The 20,296-nt window shown below is 43.0% G+C and overlaps 1 protein-coding gene across 1 annotated transcript in view; it reads right to left on the bottom strand.

The window, feature by feature from the left end:
* ABTB2 (ankyrin repeat and BTB domain containing 2) overlaps nt 1-20,296 on the bottom strand; it is a 145,253-nt gene that overhangs the window by 17,520 nt on the left and 107,437 nt on the right. The window contains exons 4-5 of the mRNA XM_009564432.2: nt 5,634-5,786; nt 1,497-1,662 (exon numbers count right to left, since the gene is read on the bottom strand). Coding sequence (XP_009562727.2) covers nt 1,497-1,662; nt 5,634-5,786 — 319 coding nt within the window. The remainder of the gene's footprint in view (nt 1-1,496; nt 1,663-5,633; nt 5,787-20,296) is intronic.

The raw sequence follows: 20,296 nt of genomic DNA on the forward strand, positions 1-20,296 counted from the left end.
ACAGTGGCTGAATACGAGTCAGCAGTGGCCCACGTGGCCAAGAAGGCCAAAATCATCCTGGCTTGCATCATCAATGGTGTGGCAAGCAGGAATACGCAAGGGATCATCCCCCTGTACTCAGCACTCATCCCCCTCGAATCCTGTGCTGAGTTTTGGGTCCCTTTCAACCAGACAGACATTAAGTTGCTGGAGCCTGTCCAGAAAAAGGGAATGGAGCTGGGGAAGGGTCTGGAGTACTGGGGTTCTGGAAGCAGCTGAAGGACCTGGGGCTGTTTAGTGTGGAGAAGAGGCTGAGGACCTCATCGCTCTCTACAACTGCCTGAAAGGTGGTTAGCGAGGTGCGTGCTGGTCTTTTCTCCCACGTAACAAGGGATAGGGCGAGAGGAAATGGCCTCAAATTGCACCAGGTGAGGTTCAGATTGGATATTGGAAAAAAATTCTTTACTGAAAGAGTGGTGAAGCATTGGAAGAGGCTTCCCAGGGAAGTGGTGGAGTCACCACCCTTGGGCATGTTCAAGAAATAGGTAGATGTTGCACTTTGTGACATGGTTTAGTAGTCACGGTGGTGTTGGGCTGACAGTTGGATTGGATGATCTTAGAAGTCTTTTCCAACCTTAACGATTCTATGCTTCTGTGGGTCTATGATTCTATTATTTACGAATGCCTGTAGGTTCCCTACAACTTGTCCAGTTTCTTCTACAGTCTTTCTAATGCTCCTTTATCACATAAGATTTCAAAGCCCCGCTCATGTTAGAATCCCGTGTTTAGCATGACAGCTCATTCTCATTGCTCTGACAGCTCTAACGAGTGTTTATGTGGAGGAGGTTTGGGGTTTTTTTTTAATTAAAAGCTAATTCAATGCACTGAATGATGCCCCACAGGACAGACTGATGTTATTGGCTGGGACTGACCGCACGAGAGCTAAAGATTCCCCAGACTACAAAATCCCTATGGTTCAACGTAGCTAAGCAGCGAACAGGTCAAAACGAAAACCAGACACACGATGAGCTTTCAACAAAGCTAATATCGACTGATTCCAATGCCACTGGGGTTCTCGGTGTTGCTTCTTAGATGCCAGACTGTACTGACAACAGTGAGAGTAACTCACTTCGCGCCTGAAAGCCATCAGACAGCAACACCTTTTGGTCACTCATCACTGACCCAGACTGGATTTGGGCTACTGAACCAGAAAAGAGTGTCACTAGTAAAAACCACCTTGTTTTGACATTGTCTTAGCATTAAGACAATGACAGAGTTTCCCTCGCAACCAGCACATTAACCTGCCTTCCGTCAGTGTTGGAGACAGCTCATCCTGGGAACAGACCTGCATTCCAGCTGATAAAGAAACAATTCACTCCAGGGACACATTTGCAGACTAAACCCCAAGCTCGAATTCATAAAGTTTTAGAGAGGCAACTAACACTTCAGATCTCACAAATTAATTTGCCACACGGAAAGAAACATGGAATCTGTGCGTGTGTAGTTGTATGCCATACCTGATCATCCATGGTGTTTACGCCATCAGGTCCCAGTGCATCAATTGCTTGGTTGATTAGATCTGTTCTTCCACAGTTCAGCATGCGGAAACCCAGATCCTGCTGGAATTTTTCAGTAGCAGCCTTAGCGTCCAGTCTCCGGAAGGAACTAAAGCAGCATTCAGGTCTGTGAAAGACAAAATAATTTCTTGATTTGTTCTTTTTTTTTATTTTTAGCCCTGTCTCCTGCAGAAATCAACCCTATGGATTTTCATGGGTTTATCTGTTGTACACCTTCCCCACTGTGTAATCACTTCTGAAAATCCAGCTAACATCACTTGTACTGGGGATAGGAATGTTAGTTCTTAGAGAAAGGCACTAAGATCATGTAAGCACTACAGAAAAAAATGGTGTCCAAGTGGAGAAACCTCACCGGTGCCCTCCTCTGAAGGAAAGGTAGGAAGAAATCATTCCTTGCCATGAGCAGTAGTTTTCACCCATACAAGAGCAGCTCTGGAACAGGCACTGTTTCTGCTAAACCTCATCCAGCAAAAGGCAAAGGAGATGCTGGAATATGCCCTAATGGCCACTGAGCAACCAGGGTTTCTGCAGCAGTGAAGTTATTATGGTGTGACGATTCTCACAGGCTGCAAACCTGCAGCAACCATATTTCCTTTGTTCTCCTTCTCAAAACCCCCTAGCTGAGATAAATAATTAGGAGCATATATTTTGGATACTATATCTGTATTTTCCTGCTTGTTCAAGGATAGTCCATTGAACATATACAAAAACATACTGCAAGTAGGAGAAAAAGCTGGAGAGAAAGTGTTTATAATAAAATACCAGTACAGTTCTAGGAAGGAACAATTATGCTGTTTGTCTACCAGCTATTCTTTTGAAATAAAAGTATTTTCTGAAAGAAGATAATGATCCTTACTCCTTTCTGGAAAAGAAAATCAAAACTAAAAAAATGGAAATCAAATTTAGGTAGTGGGACATTCCCACCTCTTTTCCAACACTCCAATAATAGGAAGTGTGTCAGTGATTCTATGAGGCTCTATTAAATCCTTATCCTTCAGATGACTATAAAACGACCTTTATCTCACTTGGAAGAAGCCCAGAGATTACTGTAAACCCTCTGGCTATCTGCTCAGAGACTTCTGAACTCCAAACCTGGAAGTGTATCTCCTTCTCTGAAGAAACACTGCTGAGCTGGAGGTGTTTTCTATCTCAGTTAGGCAATGATAAGGTCAGCCCTTTGATGTTATTTTGGGGTCAATGCCTTCTCTACTAGCTGTCTGGTTTTCACCGCAGGCTCTTGTGCAAACTCTCAGTGAGGGAGATATCAGCCTGCCAAGTTCCTTTGAAAAACGAGATCCTTTCAACGGGGCTAACCTCTTCTGGGAACTTTGTATGGCCTGCTAGATAGGAAAAACACTCATCACTTCACATAGAAGATTCAAGACGCATCTTCTTCACATTTTAATTCAGCAGGTCATTTTTTATGCTTCTGAACTTACATTGGTGTTGGTTGACAAATGGTGAGCAGATGCTATGAATAAGATGCTGAGCTAAGATTCCTCTGCACCCTGGTGACAGGTCACATTGTCCAAGGGGAAACCAACATCTCACCAGAGCTGCTTTCAGAAAGGAACTACATCAGGGTATATTTTGGGGAACACTCAGCTCGGAAGCAAAGCGACAGTCTTAGAGTCACTTGGTCTTTGGAGATACATCTGCAAATAAAATGTGTCTCCAAGGCAGCCAAGTGCATCAGAAGACAAGACCTCTGAAGCACCCAGATACTAAATTAGGATGTACACATTACAGAACACAGAGGACAGTCAGGCAAGAGACTTAACGCTAGATATACATAAATCCTAGGCTACTAGGATTCATAATCTTGTTGTTGTGGTAACTGGTATCATAGAATGCCAGATTACCAGGAACCTCAAAGTCCAAACTTTTTAGGTGATCTATAGTTTAAATGAGATGGCCCAGTGCCCTATCAAGCTCAGCCTTAAAAGTGTCCAGTGTAGAAGAACCTACCACATCCCCGGGGAGATTATTCCAAGCATGGTGCTACAATATTACGTGGAACACAATACAATGACTTTGTAAAATGAGGAGAAGAAGAAGGAGAAGATGTAAAAAAATGAAATAAAATTACATCCCTTGAAATCCAGTGAACCTCAGAAAACAAAAGTTTTTGAAGGGATGGTACCATCTTTGGATATTGTTTATGTTTTGCTAACAGGCACGATTCCACCCAGTGCTATTTACAGGCAATGTTGGAGCAAGGGTGATGGTGGGACAATTCACTGATGAGCCCTGCAGAGCAAACAGCAAACCAAAATGGTTGCACAGAAGTGTTAGAGACCAGGAACAAACATGGGCTGGGCTGGAGCCCTTGGAGTGGAGCTGTTAGAAGCCCAGTTCAAGGCGCAAGAATTTGAAGTCAGAACTTTATTCCTGGGGACCTGCAGGCTCACCCTGTGCAAAGGTTACTGCACGTTTGCTGTTGTACAGCAGTGGATTGGCAGCGTGCTCCTCCAGGATAGATGCTAACCAGCTCTTTCTTTTAGATGTGATAGAAGTTAGAGCATCCCACCAGAGCTCAACACGCACAACTGCTGTGCAGCAGCTGTAACCACAGCAGGATTTCCATGTGTGAGATGTTTTCCTGTGGAGAAGAAAGGCCAACTCTTGCACGCTTCTGAGGGTAAAGCCTTTGCTCCTGGAGTCACCCAGAGAGCAGCTTCCATGTAGACTGAGCTGTGCGCAGGGGATGAACTGAAGAACTGGACTGCAAGACATCAGGGTGCAGAGCCCAGAGAGCAGGGAAAGGGATAGGGCTGAGCTCCTGCTTTGGGAAGGGATAGCTTGAAGATGGAGCAGGAGCCTGGTGTGCTCTCTGAGCTTCATAAGCAGTAACTCCTACTATAAATACTGGTAAAATGATAAAAAAAGCAGCGTGTAATAATAACTTAATACTAAAATCCCAACATTTATATTTAAGTAGGTGGAAAAGAAATACAGTTCTTCACAGTCCAGCATTATATTATCATTTATGTGACTATTGAGGCTGTTTATGAATTGTCTGGCAAACATAAACTGACAGCATCCTATTAGAAGGCTTCATTCCCTAAGACACAAGCAGTTGTAGTGGAAGACAATGCTGCCCAAGCAGCCTCTGTCAAAGAGTAGATATTAGTGGTTTGAATTTCAGGTTATGCAAATTACACTTCATTCTCCTGCACAACTTCTCTTTCAGGGATTTCAACATACCCTACCTGATACATCACAACTGCAAGGAACTATCATTAAATGACATTTAGCTTGTTCATCACGAGAAAAAGCAAGCTGCAATTTGCCTCTAGTCAAACAACAGAGCTAGGGATAAATTTGGGTTCAGTTCCAAGACTGCCTTTTCTCTGAAAGGTCTTGTAATGGCTAAATGCAAAGAACTGCTCTAAAGGATCATTCAATGGGCACTGGAAACAAGGTACCGCTCCCTCCTTACAGTTTTTTTTTGTTAGTTTAAATCTTTCATGCAGCAAATGCCACACATCGCTCTCCTCCCACACATCACAGAGCATCCTTAGACCTCTGAAAATGAAACTCAGGGAAGACACTTCACAGTAAAGACCTAAGCAAGCCTAAGTTTGATTTTTGTCCTCTGCTACAAAGATGATCATAGAATCACAGGCTGGGTTGGAAGGGACTTTAAAGCTCATCCAGATCCAGACACCTCATGCAATATACTCATGCAGATACAGACACCTTGCAATAAGCTAATTATAAATCCCTGTTCAATATGGGGAGGATTTTAAAAAGTACCTATACTTTTCATCAAAGCATCTCAAAAAGCAAAGAATAATCTTGTCATAAAGGCCGAGGCATAAAAACCCTGAATACTTGTGTTTCAATCCTTTTCTATCTCATTCTTCCTCCCTACCTTTTGGCAAGACAAAGTCTTTCTACCCCAAGTGCAGTATTTGGCCAAAGTTTTTTTTATCTTTGGGAATACTAAAAGGTCAAACATGTCTTGCCTGTAGTACTTTGAGATTTGGCTCCTGTGATAATCAGTAAGGAGAACATTGTAAGCACTGACAAGTCTTTTAGCTGCTTATAAAGTACTTTATAGAGTCCACATACTTTAGCTGCCGAGGCTCACAGTCTAGTCCAGGTAAGAGCAGTCTGGCTGTCTGCCTGATATCGTCACTGTCCACCGTTAAACTGCGCCGATGCTCAGCGTAGGTGATGGCCACTCGCATCCATTCCATCAGTGGTGGCAGAAGCATGAAGGGTCTGTGCAAACAAGGGAAGAAATACATCATAGTTAACACTACCTTGTACTGAACGGTAAAGGCACAACTCATTGAGCAATCCCTGGGTGTGCTTGTGGAAGGCTGGCACGGGTAAAACCCACACAGGACTCTGTCCCTGCGCTTGGCAAGACTGGCAGCTCATGATGGGTGGAAGGAATGGGAATTGCGCAGCCTTGGTTATCAAACTGCCTCCTGGGGTCATGCTGGGACACATTGGTTTCCTGCAATATATTTTGCCACTCTGTGGGAAGCAGGGTCAGACTGAACAGATGGGATCTGCTCCTACCCTTATCAGCTATCAGTCACCCCTCATCACTCAAGCAGCCAATGCTTTGTTTTGGATCAGAAGGTTCTCATCCAGGGGTGCAGCTCATATAATAATTGTGCCTGTTGTTCTAAACAATCCATACATAAGTGCTGCTCCACGGCTCACTTAGTAATATCAAAAATATCCAATTGTTTGAAACTTCCATTAAACCAGGCAAATTCAGTACTACCTCCACTGATCTTTATGTTACATTACCACTATCCGATGACTTTTCACATCCTTCAGACCTCTATTTTTGTACCATTGACACCCTAGACCACAGCAGAACCGATGCAGCTATGGTTTAATGTGAACTGATGCAGCTACGTTTTAATGCGAACTGTTTTCCTAGTGAGGAATGAGTAGAATCAAAAAGACATCAACTAGCATGCAGGCATTTCTGAGCAAGAATAAATGTACAACATTACTTAAACTGCAAGCAATTTGTGGAAAGGTAATTTATCTGTTCCTAATTTGTACAGCATCCAACACAGTGAGGTTTTACTTGATAGGAAAGGTTGCAAGGCAATAAAGGAATATAAATAAGGTAATAACAATAGCAACAATAGCTTTTCTGGACTAGCTTATGAAGACCCCCCCTTTATTCCTGCTGAAGAATGAATGAATGCAGTACTGAGATTACACAGTAATATATAGGAACCATAATACTTTCATACACAGCATACCTCATCCATCCTCTCAATATACTGCCAGACTGATCTCTTATTTTATCCTTTTTCCAAGGATACCTCCATCCTGATGGCAGACTCAGACCAGCTGTAATTGAAACACCTTTCCTGTTTCCAGTAGTGAATTTATAAACACCGGGGAAAAAAACCACCTTTTCTTTTAATCATTCAAAAGAAAATAACTGAGGGGAGAAGGTATCAATTCCTTTACAAATTTTGGAGAAAAAAGGGATACAAATCAGAAAATAAAGAAAATATTTTGGCGTTAATGAAAGGAGCTGAAGCCCTGAAAGGCATTTTCAAAGCAGTGCAGGTACACACGTGCGCATATATGCAAGCACAGTAAGAGCAAGCAGTGTCAATCCCTTAGAAAATGTTTATCAGTAATGGAATTTGCAAGCAGAACTCCCTTTGCATGACTTCAAACATCCTTCAAGGTGGAATAACTCCACTCTGTACAATACGTGCCACCTGTTTCCATATAACCAGTTGCAGGGTGCACTCTAAACCACCGCCACTGTCTCTTTACAAAAAAGGGCACTATTTTTCCCTCTGCTCCCACTCTTCTGAGCTGCAAGCAGCACCAACAAAGTTAGAGGTCCTTTGAAGCATCTGATCAATCCTGCATCGTCAATGCAAGGGTGTTTTTAACAGGACATCTACTTACTGCTTCTAACAGCTTACTTCTATGTCAAACAACCAAAACATTAGGGCTGCTACGTTCATTACTTGGAAAATTACCCAGTAGCTCATCAGTTGAAAGACTTCCTTGAAGTCCAGCTCAAATCTCCCAGCCTGTTTAAGCCTTCTAACTGGTCCCAGACTCATAGGATGAATCCCTCCAGTACAGCCAATTCAGAGTCGATCGACTTCTGTAAGGGAAGAGCAGCAATCCACTCCAACAAGCATTAGGAAGATGCCTTTCAACAGTTCCTTCCAGAGAACTTCAACCTTTATCTGGTCTACAAAAGAGGCATTTACACCTTTTAAATTCAGGCACTTGAGGGAGGAGCCTAAATTAACTATCTACACTTTCTATGTACTCAGCAGAGCCTCTAGTACAGGATCCAAAACCCACGATGGTGGGAATGCTACTGAACAGAGAGCGATGTTGATCCAGTATAGTCCTGAACATATTATCAGGTAGCAAGCCAAACCTTGGTCACTGTGACACCCTGCGCTGGGCAGCACGAGAGCATGGTCGGTCCATGGGAACTACCATGGAGTCTGCACCAGAAACGACTCGTATCATGAAGGAATTTCCATTCTGCAAAGAATTCACACATGCCAGAGTTATTAATGGCCTGTGTGCACTGGCAGACCTTGAATGTGGAAAACCTGGTTTGGGAGGAATGGGAAGGAGAAAGAGGTTTTTTTATGTTTATTTTTTTCACTCTTGATAGATTTTTCCAAAGGTTTTAGAACTCACAGTTCAATAGACTGACTAGTTACCTGTGCCCAAAGAACAGCAGGCTTTGGCTTGCAAAAAGAAATGTCAGGAAGGATGCTTTCCTCTTAGTTCTATCCTAATTTGTCCCAACCCACCACTCACATTGCTGTGCAAGCTGCAAAAATGATTATTCTATCAAAAATGACTACAATGACTTCAGTTTCTATTTCGCTGTAATAGCTTTACTTCTCTTGAAAATTTCTAGCTTGAGGATGGATTTTCTATTCTCCTTCCAGACACACACTTCTTTTATCCAACTCCTTCCTTTCTGGGAACGTTTGCAGGAACAGCTCTGTGTGCCTTTGCTTGCTGACACCACATCAGATAAGCAGTATTATCCCATGATCTGAGCAGAAAGGAAGAGTTCAGCTGAATGAAATGCCAGCATTAGGTTGCATTGCTCTAAGAAAATAAATGCAATTATTCATTTTCTAGAAAATAAATGTAATTATCATCCCCGCGACCCTTCACCTGAGCATCCCTCTGCCTCTAGGGAAACATTGATCATTTCACAGTCTGAAACACACTGGCGAGGGGAAGGGGAAAAACCTTCATGGAAAATTAACTGAGAGATGCTGTGAGCGAAAGAATTAATTTCTGTCTGTGCCACGCTCTGTGCTGTACATTTTCCTCTGGACTTTCTGACATTTAGAAGCATTTGGCAGCTCATTAAATCCTGCACATGAAGTGATCTAGCCCTGGGAAACTGTCATACTTGCAGCAGTAGTTCACTAGGGACATCGACTCTCTGATTTCTGTGAAGAATGTCACCAGTGCTTTGTTCAGTTTCTGCCCATGAAGTTGTCTTAGAGTGATGCCACATGTAAATTGGGAAAGCACACAGCAGTGGGAAGCAGAATAGACACTGCTCACCTACCATACACCTTGTAAAAAATGACAGGGATATCTGATATGGTCATAGACTCATAGAATGGTTTGGGTTGGGAAGGACCTTAAAGATCATCTGGTTCCAGCCTCTCTGTCATGGGCCGGACACGTCCCACAGGATAACGTTGCTCAAAGCCTCATCCAGCCTGGCTTTGAACACCTCCAGGGTGTTCATGACTTCTCTGGGCGACTTGCTGCAGAGCCTCCACATCCTCTGAGAAAAATATTTCTTCCTAAGATCTCATCTAAATCTCCCCTCTTTCAGCTTAAAACCATTCCCCTACCACAGCACTCCCTGATAAAGAGCCCTTCCTCAGCCTTTATATAGGCCCCCTTTCAGTACTGGAAGGCTGTTACAGCAACTCTCTGGAGCCTGCTCCCCTCCAGGTCACGTGTTGTCAATATTTTATCCATAGGTTCTCTGAAATTTTCTCCACCATTCCTAAGGGGATCAGGTTGGAGCTGGGCGAGGTGAGCTCTGAGCAAAAATGGACTCTACTGTGGGATTTTTCCCCTCATTTGAACTACAACGTGTTGTTTTATTTTGACATAACCAGAAAGGATGGCAGCAGCAGCACTTGGCAGAGAATTTAAAGCAAGTTGTAACTTTTTCCTGGCAAACATACTACACTCATTTGATGGGAATGGCCTGGGACATGACTGGCATATGGAGATCATGTGGGCAGTCTTTGAGGACATGCTATGGGATCACAGAAGTTTAGCATTAACTCATGCAACAAAAAGAAACCAGTCTCCAAGGTGGACTCTTCTGAGGCTTTTTAAGAGCCTTGAGACCAAGGCATTTTTGGTATAGGGAAGTTAATTGTATGCAAAAGAGGAAAGACTTCCACAGGAGTTAGAAAGTTCTGCCATCCTTCCTCTGCCTTGAATGCTCAGACAATGCACTTGGAGCTGGACTTTGAGAGGTGAGGATTGCCTGCTTTCTCACATGGAAGCAGTAGGTCTTCCCAAAAGAAACAGCCATGCTATCAAATTCTTCCCTCCTGCCTTGGTCCCCAGGAGGCTCCAGTGACTGAAGAGAGGAGGAGCAAGGCGAGGAGGAGACATTTTCCCTGCAGCCACCTCTCTTCTCCACCTGTGCTATTTTCCATTGCCTACCATTTTGCCATAGCAAAACAAAGAGGGAGCCAACAGCGACAGCACCATCAAGAAAGAAACCCCTTGTTCTTCTGAAAAAGTTACTTCTTCTCAAGCAGGAAGGAAAATATTGTCCTAATGGAAGCAGGTGAGACAGCAAAATCTGTCTCTCTCCTGGCAGTCTGAGCTGGTTCAGACAAACATGGAATAGACAGCCTTCCACCCATACTGTCACAGATTCTTCTAAATGGTTTGACTGAACAAGCTTTCTCTTCCCTTCACCTGCTAACATTTCAAACACGTGCAAACCTAAGCACCACAAACCCTGCATAAATATCAGAATACTTATGGTCAGAGTACAATGGTTCATGACAACTCCCACATTTCATTTACTGAAACTATACAGGGACTTATGTGCAGAGAAGAATCCCAAATCTTTAGAGATCACTGTGTTTTTTGCAAAGGACTGAAAAAAGAAGAAAGGCTTTCAGTGCAGTAAGCCCATGTTTGGGTTTAATGCTGGAACCAAACTTTAGGGTTCAGTCCCATTCTAACCTAAAATGACCGAGCCGAAAGTCGCTAACACAAGGCAAGTTAAGAACAGCTATAAAAAGCTGTAGCTCAGTCTCACCTGTTCCCTTTGAATTTGTTTTTTAGAAGGAATACGCTTAAAAGTCATATGTGCACACACTGAGAAGGGAGTAATGTGAGCAGCAGAGATACTGGGAATGCCTGCCAGAGTGCAGATAAGCCAAGCAAGCTTTTCCATAGCTCTTCGAGACTCCTCACTAGAGGTCCTGGGAGATCCACATCCAAGGAGCAGAATATAGTGGGGAAAAAGGTGGGAATAAGCCTAATGCACAACAAAATGGTGAATTATGTAGGAAGGTGGCTAGAAGATGTTATTTGAACTTTACATCACGATGGAAAAACTCCCAGGATGGCAACAGTCAGAACAACAGAGTGAAGTCTCATTAAGCAGAGAAAGGAAAAGACTCTGAGGCAAGAGTATCCAAAATCTAAGCCGTGTCACATTAATGGGGAAAACAGTGGATTCTCAAACGCTAAACCCTTCTTCAAGCTGCAGAGGAAAAAAAAGTCTCTGAGTATGTAATTATACGTGAATAAAATAACCACAGAAACGATGATTTAGAAAAACACAAAATCTTTGCTCCAAAACACAACCAGCTGAAGTCAGGAGCCATTCCTTTTGGATTCAAAATATTCTACTGCATTTGTAAAAAACCTCCCATGTTTATAGAGAAAAGCTGGGAATTACCATGCTGGAACTGATCCAAGGATCAGCTCAACAAATGCCACGTCTTTCAAAGCAGACAGTCCCAGATCTTCGCAGACAGGGAAGAAGAGATTTAATCTCATCCAACTGGCCCGAAAAGTAAGTTTTTCTCTGCGTTCAGTTGAAGCAGTGACTGGCTCACATCTTAGCACATGAGAGTTCTCAGCTTTTAGTGGATCATTATCAAGTTAATATGGTCTTGGCTTAGATATGCCATGACACTAACTGCCACAGTTTAGCGACTTATCCTTCAGTCACTAATGGAATGAAAAACATCTGGATAATATTAGATTTATTGGGATCCTTTCTCCACTGAATCTGCCTTCACAGTTTCCTTTGCTTACAGAATATCCAATGGTATAAGAATAGTTTAAATCTAGAACTGGCAGCTCTGAACTTTCTTAGCAACCACAGACAGAAATCCCACCTTTTCCACCCTTGCCTGCAAACCGCACTTAGAAATAAGGCTCAGCATCAGACAGATCTTACTTTGTGTTAAGTGCAAATCAGAGTAAAAACTAAACTCAAGCTCACTAAAAAAAAACATGAAGTAATCATTAGGAACTTGCTATGAATCTCAAAAAAGCCCCTCAAGTCTGTGGTTTATTTATTATAATCACATTTTACAAACTTTATTTTAACAACAGGGGAAAGATTCCATTTTCAGTACTTGTGCTGCTCTGGAATACGCCATGTGTCTCATTAGAAAAACATATTTGTAACATCTGGATGCTGTGGCAGAAGGAACTCTTGGTTTCTAGACAGACAGAAAAGAATTATAACCACCTTAAATTGTATATAGCTGATGATAAGAGTCAGATAGATAAACACAATAGATTTATGTACAACAATATGGTCATAGTTATGTGGTCAGGGATGTGACTGACTTCCATCTGTCTCCCCCAGATGCACACCGAGCTGTTTGATCCCCAACGGCCAGTGGCGAGTAGCCACCTCCACAGAGGAAACGCGGAGGAAGGGAAACCACTGATCACGCTTCTCTTCTTCCTCTCAACTCCTTGACATCCTAAAGTTCTCCATAAGCTGAAAACTACTGCAAACAATCTGGGAGATGAATTATTATAGCGTGACTCTGGACCTAACTGCAGTCTTGACCCCAATTAATACACAGCTGTATGTTTAAATCACTTGCAAGAAGACCAGATGCAAGCTCAAGGACTGACTTGCTGTTACATCTGTGGAACTACACACAGAAACACCACTTGCTGGTGACCTATGTGTGTCAGCTTGTACAACCAGACTCACAGAGGTCAATTCTACAGATGTCCCCCGAAGGACCAGGGTCTCAAATCCCATGTCTAACAGGTTGAGAGCATCCTTGCATCATCATTGAGACACAGGCATTTCCCACCACAGAGCAGTGGCTTCGGCCAGGTCATTCGCATCAAATCTGTTAAGCCTTTCCCACCTCTTATAAAAAGATGATCAGAGGGCTGGAGCACTTCCCCCATGGGGCCAGGATGAGAGAGTTGAGGTTGTTCAGCCTGGAGAAGAGAAGGCTCCAGCGAGAACTCAGAGCAGCTTCCAGGACTGAAAGGGGGTCCAGGAAAGCTTGGGGAGGGGGTCTTGATCAGGGAGTGCAGGGACAGGATGAGGAGGAATATTTTGGAGCTGAAAAAGGGGATATTTAAATGAGATCTTAGGAAGACATTTTTTCCTGTCAGGATAGTGAGGCACTGGCACAGGTTACCCAGAGAAGCTGTGGATGCCTCATCCCTGGAAGTGTTCAAGGCCAGGTTGGATGGGGCTTGGAGCAACCTGATCCAGTGAGAGGTGCCCCTGCTCATGGCAGGGGGTTTGGAACTGGGTGGACTTTGAGGACCCTTCTAACCCAAACCACTCTATGATTCTATAATTCCCTGACTTGCATGCTTTACATTTTCTAACACAAAGCACTTTCTGGACAAGATCTAACCATGGCCCAAGCCCTTTCACAACAGTAGCTCTGAAGGAAGCAGTGCTTGCATCTGCTGGACAGACATGTGGTGGGAACACACCTCATGCTGCCCCTCAGACTTGGCCAGACTGGCAGAAAGGACCCTTTGCATCTGCGTGTCCCTCAGAAATTTCTGTCTGTCAGTTTTGCTTTTACAATTTAAGCTGCTAAAAGCCCAAATGTACTTTGCTGAGTTACACAGCAGGTCACAAACTGTCTCAAAGTTTCAGCTGTCCTTCAAAATAAACTCACATGGAAAATCTTAACAAGTCCCTTCATGTTGTTATTTTAAAAACTACTGTTTTATTCATTTTAGTGAGCATCGTTGGCTACCAGAAAAGAAGTGGCTGGCACATTTTGTTCCCTCTTCAACCAGTTTGACATGTGAAGGAGACCTGGTACCCAGGACCAAGCGGACTGACTGAGGAAACCTTGCCATGTGCAACAATTCCTCTTGCAAAGGAGAACATTTTGGAGCAGGAGGCGAATACAAACTACATGCATTAAAGAAACGAGCCTGTAACAGCATGCTATGCAACAGGGAGAGATAAACACAGGCAGCGAGCCAGAATGGGTTGTCTGCTATTCTTGGATTAGCCTCGATTCTGTGGGCGGGAACACCAAGAGGTAACTCCTATGGTTTATTCCAGCAACTACACTGGCAAACTAAAAGAAACCAGTGCTATCTGCGAGAAGATTTCCTAGAATCATAAAATGGTTTGGGTTGGAAGGGATCTTAAAGCTCATCCAGTTCCAACCCCTCTGCCATGGGCAAGGACACCTCCCACTGGATCAGGTTGCTCAAAGCCCCATCCAGCTTGGCCTTAAACACCTTTTATCTGGGGTCAGTGCAGTTCTTTACTATCCATTTTCTGAGACTCACCCTTTTTTTGCCCTTTATACTTAATTCCCCAAAGTCCTAGCAGGATAGAGATAACAGGCCTCTCAGTTCTGACTTCAATCTGATTTGCCAACATGCATATGTTAAAAACATATGCTGCTTCTCAAGCCAAAACCAATCCGCCAGATTCCATCATAGAACTAATTTTCGGGGCCCAGCTGTAAAACCCTGCAGGCAGAGCATTGCCATAATTATGAAAATTGCCTGGAGAGCCCGAGTTACAACTGTGCGAACAAAGAGCCAGAAAGATAAATATTTTCATGCAGTTCTGGAATGCTGAAAACCGTTTAATAAATCATAACTGCAAAAGTTTGTTCAGCTAAACAAAGACAATCCTCACCAAAGCAAGGAGTTTTTCACAATAAACAGGGAAATGTTTCCCCTTTGCCTTACAGCACAAGCCAAAAACTAATTAATATTTCACAAGAGGAGTTTTCAAACACAAAATAATGGTATCTACAGGCTAAATGTTTCAAGGTTAAAAGATGAGCATCCTGATCCAGTGGATGTTGCCTCTGCCTAGGGCAGGGGGCTGGAACTGGATGATATTTAATGTCCTTTCCAACCTAAACCATTGTATGATTCTTTTAAAAGTAAATTTGATGAAACTTCTATTTTTTTAATGGCTTGACTGATGTTAAAACTTCTGTGCCATGTCACGCTGCTGTAAGCACGGCCTTCTCCTAACGTCAGTCCTGTCTGATGCTGACGTCAGTGTTTTCTTAATGAAAATCTAAGTAATCTTTTGGCTATTCACAATCCTGGAATCTGAGAAGTTCCAATAACTAATTCAGAAGGAAGGCACAAGGAATACACTGATACATGCAGATGAAAAGAACTGATTTTAGAGCTCTCTTAGGCACAATAACATAATGCGTGCACTAAAATCAGGCGCTCGCTCTACCCAATAGTGTAATTATATAAGCCAGGTTCAGGCTGCTGTATTACAATCACAGAAAGTCTCAACAGCCAAAATTTAACAGTCTGTTTTCTTGAATAAAAGGCAATCTAACCCACAGGGTGTAGTATTTGTGAATGAATAGGCAGTAGTCTTCTAAGTCAGTGCCAGATAAGACATAAGATCTGCCATTAATGAAAGATTAGAAGGAGGAGCAACATCACTGCTGGATGGAAAGGATAACAGCATGGCATCTTTCTAATTGTTATTTTGCAAGAGAACACCACTTTGTCTTAATGGCAAGCTGCTCGATGAACACCTTTCACCTCCATCTTCAAGGAGCTTCTGTTTTGTTCCTTGGTTCTTGTCTTAAAATATTGAAAAGAGCTGCTGGGCAGAAATGAAGAAAGAGTTCTATTTCATCCAAAGATGTTTGGAAACAGTGGTGAATGAATGTGTTTCTGGTTTTTACTGGAAAGCGCGACGAGTTTATGTTTGCATTTTGCCTTAGCTAGTTAAATAAATAGTGTCGTGTATAGATATGAGAAATACAAGCAACAGAAGTGTCCTGAATTTAATGAAAACCACTGTTGTGATGGAGTCAGTCCTTCTATGCCAGACTAGAAGTTCCCTCATTCTTCCATTCATCCCAATTTAATACTTTTTTATGCTTTATCCCCATGATTTTTATGGTCAAATCAATATGTATCAATGAAGCAGAGTAGCACTATAAAGGCCAGGCTGGATGGGGCCTTGTGCAGCCTGATCCAGTGGGAGGTGCCCCTGCCCATGGCAGGGAGGTTGGAATTAGTTGATCTTTAAGGTCCCTTCCAACTCAAACCATTCTAAATGGCAGGCCTAACTGCTTAACGATGGGATTCTGACATTTGGACTTAATTGGTAAGGTTCAAACTCCTTCAGTTTCCAAATATCCTAAATTTAGAGCATACATGCATTAAATTTCAACATTTGGAGCTGAAGCACATCTCAGCAGATGCCACAAATTCCAGCTATTACGTCTGCTTTCAGCACGGTTACTTAGATCTGCTAGAAATGCTGCTGAACAGCCTCTTGCTTTGACTGTTACCCCATGTATAAACCTCCAGTGAATTTTTAATAATACTATTATGTTTCAATACCTTAATATATACCTTCAGGAGATTTTGAAAAATAACAGATAACAGCTTGGTCTAATCAAGAACAATGCAAACAAGACACATGTAAACTTAAGCTAATAAGATTTTCCCACTGTGGGTATTAGCAGCATCCTGACATCTCTACTGAGCTATGAAAACTGTGTGGCTTTCTCTTAGAAAAAGGTCCACAGAGCACAGAATCATAGAAAGGTTTGGGTTGTGAGGAACCTCAAAGATCATCCACTTGAACTCTCTGCCATGGGCAGGGACACATTCCACTGGGTCCAGGTATTCAAAACTCTATCCAACCTGGCCCTGAACACCCCCAGGGATGGGGCATCCATGACTTCTGTGCACAATTTGTGCCAGTGCCTCACCACCCTTATAGGAAAACATTTCTTCCTAAGATCTCCCCTCTTTCAGCTTCAAACCGTTCCCCCTCATCCTGTCCCTGCCCTCCTTGATCAAGAGCTGTTCCCCAGCTTTCCTAGAGCCCCTTTCGGTCCTAGAAGCTGCTCTAAGGTCTCCCCAGAGCCTTCTCTTCTCCAGGATGAACAAGCCCAGCTCTCCCAGTCTGTCCTTGTATGGGAAGTGCTCCAGCCCTCAAACCACCTTTTTGGCCTCCTCTGACTTGCTCCAACACATACATGTCCTTCCTGGGCTGAGGACTCCATAGCTGAACGCAGGGCTCCAGGTGAGGTTTTACAGAGCAGAGGGGCAGAATGAGGCTCCTTGACCAGCTGGTCCCAATGCTTTTGATGCAGCCCATAATATGGCTGGATTTCTAGGCTGCAAGGATACATTGCCAGCTCATGGTGAGCTTCTCATCCACCAGCACCTCCAAGTCCTTCTAGATCTAAGATACACAGATCTAAGGCCAGAGTTGTAGGGTTCCTATTACAGTGAATTTACATGCTGCAGGCAATAGCTACGGTTGACAAAATATCATGAACTTTAGCAAGTCTGGTGTAAAGTCTTTCAAATGCTGTCAGCTCATAATGCTAACTCATGAAACTGCTCTTCCAGTTTCTCCCAAAGGAACATGTTCATAAAATTACAGAATAGTCTGGGTTGGAAGGGACCTTAAAGATCACCTAGTTCCAACCCCCCTGCAATGGACAGGGACACCCTCCCACTCGATCAAGCTGCCCAAGGCCCTATCCAACCTTCCTTGAACACTCCATGGATGGGGCACCCACAGCTTCCCTGGGCAACCCATTCCAGTGCATCTATACATTGCAGAAGCTAGTAGGTAACTTAAATCATTCTTCAAAACACATGCACTTCTACACCAGAAGCGGGGGGAACCTTCACAAATGAGAGATGGAATGGTCTTACCTTCAAATCTTGTATCCATTAACCATGCAATTGCCAAGACCACTAGCACAAATAGGAGGTCAGCAGCATGCACTGCTGCATAAAGCAATACTTCCCTACAAAGCAACTTGCCACACTACCAAAGTTTTGCATCTCGTACTCTACAGAGTTGCAGATTTCATGGTGTTTGCAAATGTCTGAGTAAGGCTCTAGCAATGTTTGTACCCGTGACATCTGCAGTACAGGCAAATTAACAAACCTAACTGCTGTACAGCTCCCATATCCAGGTTATCTGCTTCCCCATCTCTCTAAAAAGGCACACTTAAAAAGTCATATATTAATAGATTAGATAAACATTTCTTATGCACAGTTAAAACCTGTTCTTGCAACAGGTCCAACCTGCTCCACTTTGACCATGGCAGAGGGTGCAGCACTGTGGTTACTACAGGAACACGGAGAAATTTCAAGCTCCAGCTACCTGTCAGCATGACATAATGTTAAGTTGTGTATCTTATACCAAATAACAAGGATATTTCCTCGTCAGCCCTGTTAAAACTCTGCTGCCAGAAAGCAGATCTAAAACCACAGCAGCATGGATGAACGGTATGTTAAGAATGACAAAATTAAACCTGTATCACTTCTAACACCAAGAGGGACGTGCACAATTATTTTTTTCAGCTTGTTGAGAAATATACTATCATTCAAAATCTTCATCTGATCTACACTTCATAACCTGTTGCTTGAATAAAACTTTCTATCAACAGGCAGTGCCCAGCATTACAAACACAAAGGAAGAATAAGCAATAAGAGGTTGACAAAACATACGAAACCAGCATCTCTCTTCCCAGAGTTTTTACTTCAAATAAAAATAAACTAAATAATTCGAAAAATAGACTAGTTTTCATTTGCCTTTCTTCACAACAGATAGCTCTGAGCCCTGACTATGTGAATAAAGGTGTACATACCCAGAACACATCACTTATACGGGGGTGAATGCCCTTTCTACACATACAGTCAGATTAAGTTAGTTTGGCCCCTTACCCTTAATCATATTTTCTTAACAGAGAGTTTAGCAGACTAAGAGAGGTTCCAAAGTGAGTTAATTAAAGTATCCTGGCTTCTTGGATAGAAAGAATGGGATGCCCAGATGGAAAGTCATTTAAGGAACATATGTTTCTGTGATGTTCTAATGCACAACTCTTCAGAGTGATCCTTTCTGAAGAATTTGGCAGCCACAACAGGGAATTGAGCACTGACTACACAATTGGCACAGTGGTAACTTAATCACACAGTCTGGATGCTGCAAGCAATGTAATTACAACAAGAGCCATTCTGAGCAGGTTATATTAGTCCTGTTACAATTTCGTACTAATGTGTTTGTATTCCTCTCAACTAGCTTAACTATGTCCTCCTAATACTGCATCAAGCACAACTCACCCTTTCCTACTGAAAAAGCCTACCAATTTAGAAGCACCTGGCTCAGAAGAACCCCATGGTTCTCTGGAGGGATCTTTTGCATTTCTGAAGGAAGCTGAGGAGATAAGAAGTGGCTACCTGAATTCCTGACAGTTCACAGAATCACAGAATCACAAGGTTGGAAAGGACCCACTGGATCATCGAGTCCAACCATTCCTAACACTCCCTAAACCATGTCCCTCAGCACTTCATCCACCCGTTCCTTAAACACCTCCAGGGAAGGCGACTCGACCACCTCCCTGGGCAGCTGTTCCAGTACCCAATGACTCTTTCTGTGAAGAATTTTTTTCTGATATCCAACCTGAACCTCCCCTGGTGGAGCTTCAGGCCATTCCCTCTTGTCCTGTCCCCTGTCACTTGGAAGAAGAGGCCAGCTCCCTCCTCTCCACAACCTCCTTTCAGGTAGTTGTAGAGAGTAATAAGGTCTCCCCTCAGCCTCCTCTTCTCCAGGCTAAACAACCCCAGCTCTCTCAGCCGCTCCTCGTACGTACCACCCCTGGAGGTGTTCAAAAAACATGTAGTTGTGGAGCTTCAGGAGATGGTTTAGCAGGCTCGGTGGTGTTGGGCTGACAGTTGGACTGGATGATCTTAGAAGCCTTTTCCAATCTTAATGATTCTATGATTCCATAATCTATGGAAGAAAGAACTTCAGGTACAAACTCTTCAGTGGATCTGGAGTTCCCAGTAGTTTGACTCCAGACTGAAACTGCTCCTTTCATCAGCATCTTTCCAAATTCATACTGATAAGCAGTTAAGAGCAAAACACAGCTCAGCCTCTTTCCTCTCAAAGCAACATGTTAGACTAGCATGCCTTGTGTCAACACAAGGTTGTTTAGCCCTAGAACAATCCACGAACCAGAGCTGAATCAGCCCAGACATGTAACTCATTTGAATAAGATTTCTCTTGCAGATCAGAAATGCTTTTTAAAACAGTCAGTTCGGTATTTACTGTAAAAATGTGATAAAACCAGTATGGTTTAGCTTTATATCAGACCATCAGGTCATAGAATTACAGAATCATAGAATGGTTTGGGTCAGAAGGGATCCTTCAAGATCCTCTGGTTCCAATTCCCTTG

This window comes from Cuculus canorus, chromosome 5 (assembly GCF_017976375.1).
Source record: "Cuculus canorus isolate bCucCan1 chromosome 5, bCucCan1.pri, whole genome shotgun sequence".
Classification (NCBI taxonomy): domain Eukaryota; kingdom Metazoa; phylum Chordata; class Aves; order Cuculiformes; family Cuculidae; genus Cuculus; species Cuculus canorus.